The sequence below is a fragment of the Salminus brasiliensis genome, chromosome 23 (assembly GCF_030463535.1).
Source record: "Salminus brasiliensis chromosome 23, fSalBra1.hap2, whole genome shotgun sequence".
Classification (NCBI taxonomy): Eukaryota; Metazoa; Chordata; class Actinopteri; order Characiformes; family Bryconidae; genus Salminus; species Salminus brasiliensis.
This window is the reverse complement of record NC_132900.1, coordinates 859,052-877,070: the sequence shown is the minus strand read 5'-3', so window position 1 is coordinate 877,070 and position 18,019 is coordinate 859,052. Positions and strand designations below refer to the sequence as shown.

The following is an 18,019-nucleotide window of genomic DNA, read 5'->3' as shown; positions in this document are numbered from 1 at the left end:
CAAATTCCCTGTGAAAACCAATCAGTACTGATTAGAGATACGTCGAGGCTCGGGATTTATGATTGGTTAGCTAAACTTAACACTTTCATCTTCAAGCTTATACTCAGTATTTACTGTGAATTCCTCAGTATATTCTATATATTATTTAGAATCTACCATGAATTTTTAAGTATCTACTACAAATTATTCAATTTTCACTATGAATTATTCAGTATCTTCTATATATTATTTAGTATCTGCAATGAATTATTCAATACATACTATATATTAGTCATATATATTAGTAATGAATTATTCAGTGTAGTCTATCCATAATTTAGTATCTGCAGTATCTATCATCTTTTCAGTATCTACTATGAATTATTCAATATCCACTATGAATTATTCAAGATTTATTAATTATTCAATATCCACTATGAATTATACAATATCTACTATTAATTATTCAGTATACAGTATGCATTCTTTAGTATCTTTTATACATTATTGAGTATATAATATGAATTATTCAGTACATACTATATATTAGTCAATAACCACTATGAATTCTTCAGTGTAGTCTATACAATATTTAGTATCTAGTACAAATTATTCAGTAACTACTGTGAATTATTCAGTATCTACAATTAATTTAATTTCATATGCACTATGAAATCTTCAGTATCTGCTATGAATGATTTAGCATGCCCCTCCTCAGCTAGGCTAGCCTCAGTGTGCTAATCAGCTAGCCATGCGAGCTTGTAGTGTAGTGATTTGTTGAGATGGTTGAACACGTGCTGTTGTGTGTTGGTGTTGCTGCGTATCGTCTTCTCTTCTTTTAGACATGTAGGACTTGCTGACGAGTAAACCAGCACAGTAAAGTCCTGGAGATTTGGCTCTGTGACAGATGGAGGTTTACAGCCTAAAATTCAGCAAACTGACTGCAGTGATTCTGAGATCAGCTGGTCTCCCGCCTTCAGCACATTTTAAAAAGGCTCGTTAGGGGGGCAGTAATTAGTGTGCGGAGGCTGGGCTTTTTGCTTCATGCAACACCATGGTGACCAGTGGGAGCCTCAACATTCAGAAGGTCATTACACGGTGGCACACAAAAACCTTCCCCATTGCATCATCAAGACAAGACGGCGTTGCAGGCACGCAGAAACAGAATTTTTAACCACTGGATGGCGCACTAGCCAGGGAACAGAACTCAGCATAACATTCTTTGTTGTTAAATATATATATATAATTAAAAATAAATATGATATATATTAGAACAGAAATGCACTTAGTTAAGCAATGAATTCTGGGTGAGTTCTGCTGCCCCTCTTCTCCTCAAGGTCTCATATAACCAGCTTCACTTCAGTTCCAGTAAAATCCTGGAACGGCCTTCAAGATACCATCAGTGATTTCCTCAAGGGGACATGCAGAGGCTAGGTGGACATGGGTGCCGCTACTGAAACATAAGGCTTCGCTTGTGCCTTAAGCTCTGACTCTAACTTGTTTGGTCCTTTAGGCCTCATCTTCCTCTTTTACCTGGTCTTCTATGGCTTCTTGCTGGAATGTTCACTCTCACCATGTGGGCAATGCTCCAGACTCTGGATGACAACGTCCCTAAATATAGCGACCGTGTCCCTTCCCCAGGTGAGTCCCATCAGACACAGATGTTGCCTTTATTCCACATTCACAAACACACAGCAGTAACACCTACATTTAGAGCGTTATTAATTAATATTCACCCTAATGAGAGACTGTAGCTCCGCCTCCTCAGTGTATATCACAATACCTACATTTAGAGCCTTGTTAATATTCACCCTAATGAGAGACTGTAGCTCCGCCTCCTCAGTGTATATCACAATACCTACATTTAGAGCGTTATTAATATTCACCCTAATGAGAGACTGTAGCTCCGCCTCCTCAGTGTATATCACAATACCTACATTTAGAGCGTTATTAATTAATATTCACCCTAATGAGAGACTGTAGCTCCGCCTCCTCAGTGTATATCACAATACCTACATTTAGACCGTTATTAATATTCACCCTAATGAGAGACTGTAGCTCCGCCTCCTCAGTGTATATCACAATACCTACATTTAGAGCGTTATTAATTAATATTCACCCTAATGAGAGACTGTAGCTCCGCCTCTTCAGTGTATATCACAATACCTACATTTAGAGCGTTATTAATTAATATTCACCCTAATGAGAGACTGTAGCTCCGCCTCCTCAGTGTATATCACAATACCTACATTTAGAGCGTTATTAATATTCACCCTAATGAGAGACTGTAGCTCCGCCTCCTCAGTGTATATCACAATACCTACATTTAGAGCGTTATTAATATTCACGGAGCTAAGGCGGAGGTACAGTCTCTCATTAGGGTAATAACACACTGGTTACAGTTCTCATAATTATAATAAATCTTCTCTGTTTACAGGATTGGTTATCAGACCAAAGTCGATGGAAATAGTGTACAACAGGTCAGACCCCTTACAGTACCAGGAGTTTGTGCAGCATCTGGAGGCTCTTCTGCAGCGTAAGTCATCAGTGCTCTCCTCCAGTTTCCACTTTCTGCTCAATACCCGTCAACACCATCACTACTCATACCCATCAATACCCGTCTACACCATCACTACTCATACCCATCAATACCCGTCTACACCATCACTACTCATACCCATCAATACCCGTCAACACCATCACTACTCATACCCATCAATACCCGTCTACACCATCACTACTCATACCCATCAATACCCGTCTACACCATCACTACTCATACCCATCAATACCCGTCTACACCATCACTGCTCATACCCATCAATACCCGTCTACACCATCACTGCTCATACCCATCAATACCCGTCTACACCATCACTACTCATACCCATCAATACCCGTCTACACCATCACTGCTCATACCCATCAATACCCGTCTACACCATCACTGCTCATACCCATCAATACCCGTCTACACCATCACTACTCATACCCATCTATACCCGTCTACACCATCACTACTCATACCCATCAATACCCGTCTACACCATCACTACTCATACCCATCAATACCCGTCTACACCATCACTACTCATACCCATCAATACCCGTCTACACCATCACTGCTCATACCCATCAATACCCGTCTACACCATCACTGCTCATACCCATCAGTACCCGTCTACACCATCACTGCTCATACCCATCAATACCCGTCTACACCATCACTACTCATACCCATCAATACCCGTCTACACCATCACTACTCATACCCATCAATACCCGTCTACACCATCACTACTCATACCCATCAATACCCGTCTACACCATCACTGCTCATACCCATCAATACCCGTCTACACCATCACTGCTCATACCCATCAATACCCGTCTACACCATCACTGCTCATACCCATCAATACCCGTCTACACCATCACTACTCATACCCATCAATACCCGTCTACACCATCACTACTCATACCCATCAATACCCGTCTACACCATCACTACTCATACCCATCAATACCCGTCTACACCATCACTGCTCATACCCATCAATACCCGTCTACACCATCACTGCTCATACCCATCAATACCCGTCTACACCATCACTGCTCATACCCATCAATACCCGTCTACACCATCACTGCTCATACCCATCAATACCCGTCAAAACCATCACTACTCATACCCATCAATACCCGTCAACACCATCACTACTCATACCCATCAATACCCGTCTACACCATCACTACTCATACCCATCAATACCCGTCTACACCATCACTACTCATACCCATCAATACCCGTCTACACCATCACTACTCATACCCATCAATACCCGTCTACACCATCACTGCTCATACCCATCAATACCCGTCTACACCATCACTACTCATACCCATCAATACCCGTCTACACCATCACTGCTCATACCATCAATACCCGTCTACACCATCACTGCTCATACCCATCAATACCCGTCTACACCATCACTACTCATACCCATCAATACCCGTCTACACCATCACTGCTCATACCCATCAATACCCGTCTACACCATCACTACTCATACCCATCAATACCCGTCTACACCATCACTACTCATACCCATCAATACCCGTCTACACCATCACTACTCATACCCACCCTCTCTCTTTCTCTCTTTCCAGAGTACAATGATACGGAGCAGGTGAAGAACGAGCTGTGTCTGGCGGGTCAGTATTACGAGCAGGACGGTGCGGAGCAGAAGAAGGTGTGTCAGTTCAGGAGGAGCTCTCTGGGGCTCTGCTCCGGCCTGCTGGACTCCAGCTTCGGGTACAGAGAGGGACAACCCTGCATCATCGTTAAAATGAACAGGGTCAGTCCACCTCTCTACACTACAGCCGACTTAAAGCATCTCAAACGTCTGATCAGACACTATAGCAACCACTAGGCAACAGCATAGCATCCGCCTATCAACCACTTTACCAATTACTTCAGCTGCACGATCACTTTGCATTTTCTTAGAGCCACACTATATGCCCAAATGTTTGCTGACACAGATGTGCAAATGCACACACAGCTTGTCTAGTCCCTGTAGAGAAGAAGTACTGCCAATAAAATAGGACTCTCTGGAGCAGATCAACATCATGACCCTATTGGCTCCATGCTGCCTAATGCCAGGCGTGGGCTAGAGGGGTATAAAGCCCCCCAGCATTGAGGAGCTGTGGAGCAGTGGAAGAGCTGTGTTCTCTGGAATGATGGTGGAGCTCCATCTAGTTTTTTGGGATGCAATCAAATCCTCACAGCAATGCTCCTCCAGAATCTAGTAGAAAGTCTTCTTCTCTGGACAGTAGAGACAGAGACAGAACTCTTTTAATCTCTGTGATTTCAGAAGAAACAATGAATGAGCAGGTGTCCCAATACTTTTGCCCATATAGTGTAGGTCATTCATGTTTTATGGTGCCTTGTTATTTTACTATGTGTTTTGCTCTTTACCTCTATCAGGACTCATGTCATGTACTTTAATGTGTTGTGATTGATCTGCAGATTATTGGCCTGAAGCCAGCCGGGGATCCGTTCATAAACTGCACTGCGAAGGTGAGCGGCTGGTTACTGTAGTGGAGGGTGACAGGTTCTCTAAAGTCAGTGGAGAAGAGGAGAGAAGCTTTACACTGCAGCGTCGTAATCAGTCTGTGTTTCTGAGTGTGGTATTAATTAACAGGGGTGTACAATTCTGGATGGAAACTGAACACTGATCGAGATCATGGCCTGATTTCAGCCGCTGAGTGGAGAAGCGGGACCACAGTTCTGACAAATTCAGCAGAAACCCGATAATGAATAAATCAGAATCAGGAGAACCTGCTTATCGTCGCTGATTCACTGAAGCAGTGTCATGTGAAAACTGCACTGCAGTAAATACAAATCATGTCCTCTGGACAGCTAGCTGTACACATGTATTTCTGGAGTTCTCCAGAAGCTTGATCTGAAGGTGGAGCAGCATGTGGGCTGAGGCGGTAGAGTAATACTACAGGATTTTACACTAATATGACTTTGGGTTCTGCAGCGTTACACAGCAGTTCTGGAGAGAGGTTCTCCTCCTGCAGCTCCACCACCAAAGCTCTAACCATAGTGCAGTAGCAGCAGCGCTCCGGCCCGGAGTGGGAATGACGGAGACGCCGTTCTCCACCTGTTCCAGACAGCATGGTCCTGAAGCTGCTGAGTTTAGGGAGAAATGCTGTGTAATTTGGCTTTAAGATTGTTTTAATGAAGTAATTGAGTGGAATTGGGTGTAATTGAGTACAAACAGTGGTTATAGAGACAGTCTGTCACTGCAAAAAGGAAATGAGGCAGTCTCTAGAAAACAAGGTTAGTAACAAGAAAGCTGGTCAGTAAACAGGCTATCAGGGCTATAAGGGGCGGGGCAGGGCAGGGCAGGGCAGGGCAGGGCAGGGCAGGACAGGGCAGGGCAGGGCAGGACAGGACAGGACAGGACAGGGCAGGGCAGGGCAGGGCAGGGCAGGGCAGGGCAGGGCAGGGCAGGGCAGGGCAGGGCAGGGCAGGGCGTCTTCAGAAACTAGGCTCAGAGGAACCATCAGAGCATACACACAGCTCAGAACTCAGCAATCAGCCTCACTGCTCCAGGCCTTTTGAGGTGTGAGCTGAGCAGATTCAGGTGAGGGGAGAAGCCAGTGATCAGAGCGCTGTAGAGCATGAGAGGCGGGGTCAGGTGGTCTGTCTGGGCTGTGGGACAGTTTATACAGAGGTCAGACACTGACTTCAAAGCAAAAGGAGAGTTTGGACACCCCTGGTAATTAAAGGCTGTAATTGTTGGTCTGGTTTTGTCATGGTTTTATTTTTGACTTTCTTTTGAGTCGCCGGCCTGTTCTCCCTCTATGTGTCTCGTCCTCTCTCACCAGCCTGTTCTTGTTTTTCCTTTTTTCTGTTTCTCTTCTTTTTCCTCTCGTGTTTCTATCTGCATGCTGCCAGTTCAACTCCCTAGTAAAGTGATGGGTAAGATCACTGTGTGATGATCATGTTTATTCTCCCTCCTGTCAGTGTGTGTGTGTGTGTGATGTGACACGCTTTGATAAAAATGATTAACATTTTTTTTTTTATAAATTATGCTGTCATGATATAAAATACATGTCATGAATTTAGCATTAAAATGTAAAGTAAAGCCAGAAAGGTCATAATAATAAAAATAATAGCAGAAATTAACATATTAATAATAAATGACATTTTCTGTGATAATAATAACAAATATTAATATAAAATTATTAATTGATTATTAATGAAACCTGTGGTATTTTAAAGTAAAGCTGAGTTGAGTGATTATTAGTGTCCAGACGCTGGTTAAAAGCTGAACTGAATATGGGTAAATCTCTGCAGGCCTCGGAAACAACACTCACCTCACTGTCACTGTCAATAATAATAATAATAATAATAATATGCAGCTTCAAGTAAAGTAAAATAAAAAATAATTTCATAAATAAATAAGAGTTTTCATGGTCTGCATAATGTATTTATTGAGTATTTAAGTTGGATTTTGGTAAAATGTATTTGAGTGTGTGACTGTTGTGGTTTTACACTCACCTCACTGTCAGCACAGAGCTCTGCAAGCTGGACTCAGACACCCTCTGCTGGACACACTGTGCACTGCACCTGCATACCGCTGCATTACTGTCTGTAGAGTGTGTGTGTGTGTGTGTGTGTGTATGTGTGTGTGTGTTTTGAGGTTTTTAATGAGTGGTCCTGCTCTCCGACCCTGTGCAGGTGTGTCGGGTCAGTGTGTGACGTGTGTGTGTGTCTCCGTGTCTGCAGGGAGAAAGTCTGCAGGTGCAGTACTTCCCCCAGGAGGGGCGCATTGACCGGATGTACTTTCCGTACTACGGGAAAAAAGCGCACGTAAGTACAGGCAGACACCAACTACAGTCAGACACCGGCTACAGACAGACTCTGACTACAGTCAGACACCGGCTACAGACAGACTCCGACTACAGTCAGACACCGGCTACAGACAGACTCCGACTACAGACAGACTCCGACTACAGTCAGACACCGGCTACAGACAGACTCCGACTACAGTCAGACACCGGCTACAGACAGACTCCGACTACAGACAGACTCCGACTACAGTCAGACACCGGCTACAGACAGACTCCGACTACAGACAGACTCCGACTACAGGCAGACACTGGCTACAGACAGACTCCGACTACAGACAGACTCTGACTACAGTCAGACACCGGCTACAGACAGACTCCGACTACAGACAGACTCCGACTACAGGCAGACTGTAACCAATAGACTATATCTGTCCCATAGAAACCAATAGACTATACCTGCCCCATAGAAACCAATAGACTATACCTGTCCCATAGTAACCAATAGACTATACCTGTCCCATAGTAACCAATAGACTATACCTGTCCCATAGTAACCAATAGACTATATCTGTCCCATAGAAACCAATAGACTATACCTGTCCCATAGAAACCAATAGACTATACCTGCCCCATAGAAACCAATAGACTATACCTGTCCCATAGAAACCAATTGACTATACCTGTCCCATAGTAACCAATAGACTATACCTGTCCCATAGTAACCAATAGACTATACCTGCTCCATAGTAACCAATAGACTATATCTGTCCCATAGAAACCAATAGACTATACCTGTCCCATAGAAACCAATATACTATACCTGCCCCATAGAAACCAATAGACTATACCTGCCCCATAGAAACCAATAGACTATACCTGCCCCATAGAAACCAATAGACTATACCTGCTCCATAGAAACCAATAGACTATACCTGTCCCATAGAAACCAATAGACTATACCTGCCCCATAGAAACCAATAGACTATATCTGTCCCATAGAAACCAATAGACTATACCTGTCCCATAGAAACCAATAGACTATACCTGTCCCATAGAAACCAATAGACTATACCTGCCCCATAGAAACCAATAGACTATACCTGCTCCATAGAAACCAATAGACTATACCTGTCCCATAGAAACCAATAGACTATATCTGTCCCATAGAAACCAATAGACTATACCTGTCCAATAGAAACCAATAGACTATACCTGCTCCATAGAAACCAATTGACTATACCTGCCCCTTAGAAACCAATAGACTATACCTGTCCCATAGAAACCAATAGACTATACCTGTCCCATAGAAACCAATAGACTATACCTGTCCCATAGTAACCAATAGACTATACCTGCTCCATAGAAACCAATAGACTATACCTGTCCCATAGTAACCAATAGACTATACCTGCTCCATAGTAACCAATAGACTATACCTGTCCCATAGAAACCAATAGACTATACCTGTCCCATAGAAACCAATAGACTATACCTGTCCAATAGAAACCAATAGACTATACCTGTCCCATAGAAACCAATAGACTATACCTGTCCCATAGAAACCAATAGACTATACCTGTCCCATAGAAACCAATTGACTATACCTGCCCCATAGAAACCAATAGACTATACCTGTCCCATAGAAACCAATAGACTATACCTGTCCCATAGAAACCAATAGACTATACCTGTCCCATAGAAACCAATAGACTATACCTGTCCCATAGAAACCAATAGACTATACCTGTCCCATAGAAACCAATTGACTATACCTGCCCCATAGAAACCAATAGACTATACCTGCTCAATAGAAACTAATGAAATAATAAAACCAAAATCGGTGCTGATGTAAGATCTGACCTCTTGACCTCCCCCTTTGTGCAGGAGGGCTATGCTCAGCCCCTGGTTGCTGTGAAGCTGTTGCTGAGTAAGGAGGACTACAGTAAGGAGCTGATGGTGGAGTGCAGGGTGGAGGGGTCAAACCTGAAAAACAACGACGATCGGGATAAATTCCTCGGCCGCGTCACCTTCAGGGTGCTGGTGACCGAGTAACAGGCCGGTGTGTGTGGACACACCCACCCACACACCCACCCACACACACACACACACACACACACACACACACACAGCCAGCACTGCCGTTCTCTCTGCTAGGGCCTGACCGATACAACATTTGATCGCCAACAGAATACTGATTTTAAGGATCTGAAAATGCTGATCAATAACATCATATCATTTTATATGATCAGAATTTCAACCATTAGTTTTAGTTTAGGTTTTCAGAGCTTCTTAATGGTGACATTTTTTACTCTTTAATAAACAGAACTAAAAAATTATAATGCCTGAAATGCAGTAGTTTGACCTAATATGCCAACATGGCTAGTAGGCACCAATTACAGTGACTCGCATGATGCTAATTGGTGGCTATTGACTTGTATTGATTGTTGGCAACATTAGCATTTAGGACTGAAGTGTTGTTTTAAATTGTGTAAATATAAAACTTATATAAAATGATGTTTGGTTGTTGTTTAAAGCAGCATCACAGTGTTGAATGTGGTGGTTTTCTATAGAACATTTTAGGAGACACTATTGGTGCTTTATTGATACTGATCAATTAGTCAATCCCAATATTTTCCCAACAATATATCGGTCGGGCCCCTTTGGGTTAGGCCTCACTATCCTCCTGTGACCTTCAAAACTCTGAAAACACCTGACTTCCCATGGAGTCAGGTAGCAGCCACGATCAATCCACATCGATTAACCCGTATCCATAACTTTATCAGTCTTCTTCGAGCCACGCTCTCCGGTTTTGTCAGAGAATCTTTAAATAACAACAAAAGCACACATCAGTCAGGTCGTCCTGTCCTTCCGCTCCGGATTCAACGCTGTTCTACTTCAACATGGGACGGATTTTTGTACATAATGTGAATGAGGAAAGTCTTGGTGGTGACGATTACCCGGTGTTTGTGTGTTTTATGCGTTTGTCCCGTGCAGACTGTATACTACGTATTTAATCGACCACTGTTTTGTCTATCATAGTCCACTGTATTGTCTTAGCACTGTAAAAATCAGCTGTTTCATTGTAAAGGGGAATATCTAATGCATTTATGAGACATAAAAATGAAACTGGAACAAATATCTGTAACATAAGAGATTTCTGTAGCCTCTGCAGCGACCCAGGTCCGTGCAGATGTCTTAAGAGCCATTTAACATCTTGGAATAAAGGATATTTTAAGAAATGAGACGTCGTTTTATTCCTGCAGTGACATGATTTAACCACACGAGGCCGCCAGAACGCCAGTGCAGCCAAGGTGTCAAGAGGTCATTCACCTTGCTTATCGAGGTGAAGTTATTGAGCATAGTTCAGTGCTTTGACCGTGTGTGCTCAGGGGTGCCAATAGTACGTTGAGCCCCTGAGCAAGGCCCTGAACCCTCTCTGTAGCATGGCATTGTTCATCAAGTATGTGCTGATTGGCCTTTGCAGCGTGTCCCTAAAATGCATCTGAAACTGGCTGAAATACACTGAAAATACACTCTATTGGCACCATGCTCCCTAATGCCAGGCGTGGGCTAGAGGGGTACAAAGCCCCCCAGCACTGAGCTGTGGAGCAGCGGAAGAATTGTGTTCTCTGGAATGATGGTGGAGCTCCATCATTGGGATGATCATGGTGGTGATCATTACTAACACTGTTGTCGCTAAATTCAATCAAATCCTTACAGCAATGCTCTGCAAAGATCTAGTAGAAGGTCTTCTTCTCTGGACAGTAGAGACAGTTACTCCAACAAAAGCAGGATCAACTCTTTTTAATACACCTGTTTTCAGAAGAAATGCAGGTGTCCCAATACTTTTGTCCATAGTGTATATTGTTACATATATATACTTTATGTATGTTGATAGTAGGTGTAGACTATATTGATTAGTAGGTGCTCTGTGATATTTGCAGCTGAAGAGAGGAGTTTAGAACAGGACAGTGGCTCGAACTCCGGCCTCGGCCCTGAAAATCATGTGGAATCTGAAGATCTGTGTATCGTTAGCTCAGAAGCTTATACTCAGACAAACCCTGATCATCTATCTGTTGTTGATTCTAACCCTGGCTAATCAGTCTGAGGGAGGAGCAGCTGTACTCTCTGACCCTGCCAATAGCTATCAATAAGTCAGCGCTTTGCGTTAGCTGATTAGCCTGACAGATTTAGCCACGGCTGCGGCCTGGTCCCGCATGTGCCGTGGAGGAAGCCGCTTCGCTCAGGTGAGGACATGAAACCGGTCAGAGTGCTCCGCTGGTTGGTCAGTGCTGCGGTGCTCCTCACCACGCTTTGATAAGCAGTGGAACAGTGTAGTGGAGAGGTTGGAGAAGGCCGGCGGTGATGGCGGCGTGTCCTGCGGCTCGGCCGTGGGCTGCGGTTCAGGGGGATTACAGGTTGATTTAAGTACGCCATGATAATCCAGATTATCGTCTTATAAGATAAGTGTGGCACTCTGAAAATCAGCCCAGGGCTGTTCGGCAGCCTCTGAGGTGAAGTGCGCTTCCTTCCGCTAATGTTCTGAGCTCTTTCCACTTTCACTGGCCTTTTAAAAAACACTGCCTTTAACCTGATCAGGTTTTAATGAGTGTCTCATAAATTTATTTTTTTTCTCTTTTTTTGACTTTAGTACCTCAAGATAATTTCTTGAAAATCTTGAAAATAATCTCAATCTTGATTTTCTCAATGTTTGACTTAATATCTTAAAATAATGCAATTTCCTTTTTTGACTTAGGATTTTGAAATAATGTTATGTTCTCTTTCTTTAGTATTTTGTGTTTACCATTGAACAAATCTTGAGTTTTTTGACTCAAGATAAAAAATTATAGATAATGTCCTTTATTATTTTTTTTATTTTGCTGTGTATCTCACTTTTTGTGACTAAATACCTCAAAATAATGACATTTTCCCATTTTGTCTTTAACTTAAAATGATGGCATGTACTATTTTTCCTCTACTTAGCATCTTAAAATACAACATTTACAACATTTCCAAATATAACTTTGCATCTTAATATAACTGTAAAACTATAACTTTTTTTTTGACTAAGTACATTTCTATTTTTTGAATATAATGATCCAGTTTGTTTGATCTCAAAATAAAGTTGTTTTCCTAAAATAATTACAAAATTTATTTTGATACTTTTTGGAGAAAATATTTGGAGATTTCTTGTTAAAATGTTGAGATACTGCCTCCAGAAACAGAGAAAGAGAGGGTTGGAAAGGAATTGACTTCCATATTTACCTACAATCTTCATAAAGAGATCTGAGAGCCCACTGGACTGGATGCGTTTACAGCTTCCCTGTCTTTAGTTTGTTCCATTAAAAAAAATTGCTCTGTTAAAAATCTTAAACCGAAGCCTTTAAAAGACAGAATCATTTTATTAATTCAGATAATCCACAATCCAAGCACGTACCTGTGGGATGACTGATACTTCTAAATCAAATCTCATGTTTATGCTGTATTTACACACAAATCAAGACCCAGTTCAGTAAAATCATCACTCATGCTGATTTGATGGAGCTAAAACACAGATAATATCAGCCAGTATGGGTTTAGCTGGTCGAACAGACGTAGATAAGTGTAGGTATACAGGGCGGAGCTGGTGTAGTCTAGAGGGTATCAACACTGCCCTCGATTCCCTGGCTGGGCAAATTCACCACTATAGACAAAGAAACTCTGTGGGTAACACCGTTCTCCTGGAACAGGGTCAGATACATGATGTTAATGTAAACCTGATTGCCAATTGTCAACATTATTAAACCCAAACTGCACAATGTCTTAAATAATATAAATAACTATTTATAAATTCTTAGCATTTTGTTGGTATTTCGTAATTAGTGTCATCAGTTTTCCTCTCATGCAGGTTTGTTTGTTTGTATTTGTTATCATGTAATGCTAAAGCTACACGACATTGATATAACAACATGGCGACTGTTCTTCCTCACCTCAGAGATACAAAGGTGTGTATTTGTTCTTGGCTGGAACTGATCATTGGTACAAGCTGCCCGCTTACATGGGCGTTTAACTGCAGAGCATTTCAACACCGCCCAGAGACTCTGGTCCCACCACTTCGGCAGCACAATGGCCACAAAGGCCCAGCCGTGGCGGTAGGACATGCTGGACCATCCTTTCCATCCTACACATCAAGGGGCTCAAAGCAAGACTCTATCACTTTCCTCAGACCTGTCTATATATATATAAGTTGACCTGTACACGTACCTCATCCATAACATCTCATTTAATTATATATACATATTTATACACATACAAATTAATTAGCAGAACTAGGTGCATAATCAGAGCAGACCCGCCGACGAAACCCAGCGAGGTCACCAGAGGTCAAATGCACTTTTTTTTAATTGCAAAAATATATAGCTATTTAGGTTATATCATGTGATCGGCTCTAGCGGGGCTATGTAATCGTGTAGCGCAGTCGGTGGCTGCTGAACGAGCATGCTGAATCGCTACGCAAGTAAACCGTGATTTTTTGGCAAGGCGAGAAAATGCTTGGAAACGATGCGTCCACATCTCACGTTTCCAACCATTTGAGCCTTCTTGCCGACGTTGCGCCCCAGCGAGCTCAGAAACGCTCTAGTTTATGATATTCGTACACACGTGGTTCGTTAAGGAGACCCGTGGTTGTAAACTAACCTTCTAAAGTCTTCGCGATTGGTAGCTTCGCTTGCACGCCCTCTGCTGGAGAGGCTGTTCTACCACCTACTTCACAAAAATAACAAAGCCTGGAGGGAGAGTAGGAGTGACAGGAAGGACATGCAAACTTTCTCGCTCGGCCCAAAGCTCAGTCCAACGAAGTGAGAAGGAATGTGTCCAAACACACAACGTCCGAAAGTCTGAAGAAGAAAAATGAAAAGAAACACTCCTGTCCCTACGATGGGCCGACTCGCCGTTGTCCCCTCTGGCGGTGTTCCTCTGGTCTTCAGAGTGGAGCATGGATTGACTTGTTTTGGTTGTGTGCTTGTTAGCATTTGTACAGCGTGGACGTCTGGACCGCCCTGTTACAGGACCGTGCAGGTGCCTGACTTTTTCTCGTCATCCAGGCCGGCTGAGGACTCTTTCCGGTTCGGGTCGTTGAGCTCGTCGAAGAGTCCCGTTTCGATCATCTCTTGTTGCCAGGGGATGGGCACGGCTCCTGTGTTGAACTCTTTGAAGAACTTGTCGTCCTTCGCGTCAAACTCGATCCCCTTGACGTCAGAGAACTCTGCGATGTCGCCGGTGTCCTTGGCGTAGACCACGTTGGGCTTGGGCACCCATGGAGGGTTGATGAGGCTGGCCTCCAGACGGGGGAAGTTGATGGACTTGAACCACTCGTGCTTCCTGGGGTCATCACCCCTGTGGAGAACAACCATGAATCAGTGATGGAATTGTACACCTTTAAATGGGTTCTTCTATGGTGGTTCTTTGAGATGTAGAACCATGACAAATGGTTCTCTAGGATGGAAACTCTCTAATAGCAAACTGTTAATAAGGGGTTCTATATAGCACCAAATGAATTTGACTATTCCACTATAATTGCACGATATGGACAAAAGTATTGGGACACCTGCTCATTTATTGTTTCAAGGGTATTAAAAAGAGCTGATCCTGCAATCCAGCAAGGGTTCTTCAGTAAAGGTATCTGGTTCTCTAAAGAACCTTTCAGAAATGGTTCTATGAAGAACTAAGGAATGATATTCTGAGGTGTGTTAATCAAAGATTACATGAATCTTCGAATATCCAGGAACTCTTGAGTGGTCTACAGTGTGGAGGACAGTGAGTTTCAGTCTGGAGGCTGAGAGGGAGGGAGGAGCTTACTTGCAGCCCAGGCGTTCATCTATCTTCTTCTTGAGGAACTGCTGGATGATGTCTTTGGTGGCGGCATCAAAGTTCTTGTGCTCAAATTTGGGCTCTTCGTTGATGATGCGTCTCTGAACCTCCTCCTTCTCCACCTTCTCCTTCTTGGCATCAGGACCTTTAAAGGGGGTGTATCCGGCCACCATCTCAAAAATACTGACCCCCAGAGCCCACCAGTCCACTGACGTCCGGTATGGGGTATCAGTCAGGATCTCAGGAGCCATGTAAGCTCCAGTACCAGCCTGAGAATAGAAGAGAGAGAGAGATAAATTTTCCAAACAAGTGTCAGATTTCAATCAAACAAAATACATTTTTAAATAATTTGAAGTTTCAAGCTGCTCTTCTTTTTTATGTTTAACACAGTTCTAAAAAGGAAGGGTTAGGGTTAGGGTAAGATGTGACCTTTTTAAAGATTTCTTACTAATAAATACATTCTAAACTCATTTAATTACTAAAAACTGCACACCAAAACATATCACCATTTAGGAACCTTTATTTTTAAGACTGTAGTTGATTCAAGAACCTTTACATAAAATAAAAAAAAAAAACACATAATATATAATAAAAATGTCTGTCTTAGAACCCTGCACCATACTATACTTTGTTTGGTACACAATCACATTTACCTGCAGTTAAAGTTACAGCTCTTTATTGTGAAAGTGTGAAAATTCATTCAGCTGATGTTTTTTTTAAAGAATATGATTAAAATGACTGAATTAAAAGGCTCTTGACTGAACTATAATTGGCACCACTACTAGAACAGTAGAGGAAAACGATGTATGTATTGTATGCCTGTGCACCCCAGTTATTTTGTTTTGTTTTTCTAAGCTTTTATTATATATAAAACCAACAAATAATATATAATAAACATGTTTGCCTAAGAACCCTGCACCAAAATATTGTACACAATCACATTTATTTGCAGTTAAAGTTACAGCTCCTTATTGTGAGATTTACAGAGATAATTCAATTCTTACTTTTAAAACCTTTCAGTTGATGTTTTTTTTTTATGAATATGATTAAAATGACTGAATTAAAAGGTTCCTGACTGAACTATGATTGGGACCTCTCCAGTGGAAGTATAGATAAACAATGAATTTCTGACTCACTGCAGTTAAGGAGTGACTCACTTGTAAAGGAGTGTCCTGACTATGATGAACAGTAGAACATCTAACAAACATCTCACATAGACGGAAATTTACCAACAACAGACCAACTCTTAAAACGCTCACTTCCACATCATTAAGAACATTTCTGTACAAAACAACAACAGGAACCTTAAGATACACTTTTTGAAAACGTAGACTATGGCTGTGACCAAAGTGGCTCCCCATTTACGTTTTGGGGAACTAGTATGTCTGAGTATGTCGGCCATGGTCATTTTGAGGGTACTGCAATTGCCCACAATGCACTCATACTTTGTAGTAAACATCGTATCTCAGTATATCAGCTGAATGTGGACCGGAATACAGTATGAGGTCCTAAAGCAGAGCTGATGAAGTTTGCTCATATAGCTCAGAGAGTGATGAGAGGCTAGTGCGTGTAAGTGTGAGGACGTGTCCAAATCCACTTGTTTTTAGCACTACGTAGTGAACTAAATAGTCTCTCCCTAGACTGCGCAATACTAACAAGGGAGTAGGGATCCATTTTGGTCACAGCCTATAACTCCCGAATCCGCTCTGCGCTGTACGTGCCCATACTTCCGTACCTGACTGGATGGAGGATATACAGAGGTTATACAGTACGTTATTTAAATGATGTGCTGGTACTTCATACTGAAAGGTTCTGCATCTACAATAAAGGTTCCTAAAGGGTTCTTGGCTTTGATGCACTGTTCAATACACAAATTATTGAACTGGTAGAGAACCTTTGGTTCTTTAAACCTTGACCTTTAATTCTAATCCTGATTAAAACAGAGGTTCCCACATGGTTCTGGGGTTTAACCATTCAGTTCTAAAAAAGCCTTTAACTGGTATACACCTTTATTCTCCACACGTCGTTCACTGAAGCAATGGTTCTATTAAATGATGACAATAAAAAATCATCAGTCAGTCTTCTTTATGATGGAGAAAGTGCTGTATAAGGTTCTTTAAAGAACCGTTTATAAATAATGCACTGGCTGTACAATGACCATCGGCCAAAGTGTATTTCTAATTCTAATGGTTCTAATTAGGCCTTGACAGTTTCCACTACTGTTACAAGTAAAATAACCATTTCTGCTAAGATTATATAATCTTTACATTATATGTTGGGTCTTTGGAAAGGTTCCTCACACTCAAACATCTCAATTACAAAGCAAACTGTTCAGACCATCTATTGAAAGCTTCACCGGTCTCACCAGAAGCCCTTTCGGGGCCTTTATTATCAGATTATTGTTTAATTTTAAATGTATTATTATATATATGAGGTTTATTTTGCAGGTTTAAAGGTCTGAGTTCTTACTAAATACAGTTAAAACAATCTCAGTGGATGAGAGGAGGAGTTTATTTCAGCACACTTTGCTAAAATGGTCCAGCCTTTTTACAGTAGGGCTCTTTATGTAAGCGCTGGCCTGGCCGTTGCTCCTAGCTGACCTCTCCTGAGAGCCAGGGCGAAGAGGCTTAATTGTAATCCTCTACTATCTGTCAAGAGTCATGTGCGGATCCACAGTGATGAAGTGCACCGCCTAACATTACATAAAAAACTGCCTACACACCAACTGGGTGCTTGCATATGACCTCTTACCTGGAATAATTCATCAACAGTTCTGAAGCTAAGTGAGTATATAGGTTACACTCATATGGAAAAGAAAAAT

General features: G+C 42.1%; 2 protein-coding genes across 2 annotated transcripts in view; one reads left to right on the top strand and one right to left on the bottom strand.

The window, feature by feature from the left end:
- Positions 1-1,033: 1,033 nt before the first annotated feature.
- On the top strand, positions 1,034-10,589 carry atp1b3a (ATPase Na+/K+ transporting subunit beta 3a). The gene is given in 8 exon segments (XM_072669415.1): positions 1,034-1,130; positions 1,493-1,528; positions 1,531-1,620; positions 2,417-2,515; positions 4,153-4,340; positions 5,012-5,062; positions 7,286-7,369; positions 9,235-10,589. Coding segments are annotated over 8 exon segments (813 nt in total). The 3' UTR covers positions 9,403-10,589.
- Positions 10,590-14,390: 3,801 nt separating this feature from the next.
- The window catches only part of grk7a (G protein-coupled receptor kinase 7a), a 14,250-nt gene continuing 10,621 nt past the window's right edge, over positions 14,391-18,019 (bottom strand). The window contains exons 3-4 of the mRNA XM_072668752.1: positions 15,187-15,467; positions 14,391-14,724 (exon numbers count right to left, since the gene is read on the bottom strand). Coding sequence (XP_072524853.1) covers positions 14,391-14,724; positions 15,187-15,467 — 615 coding nt within the window. The remainder of the gene's footprint in view (positions 14,725-15,186; positions 15,468-18,019) is intronic.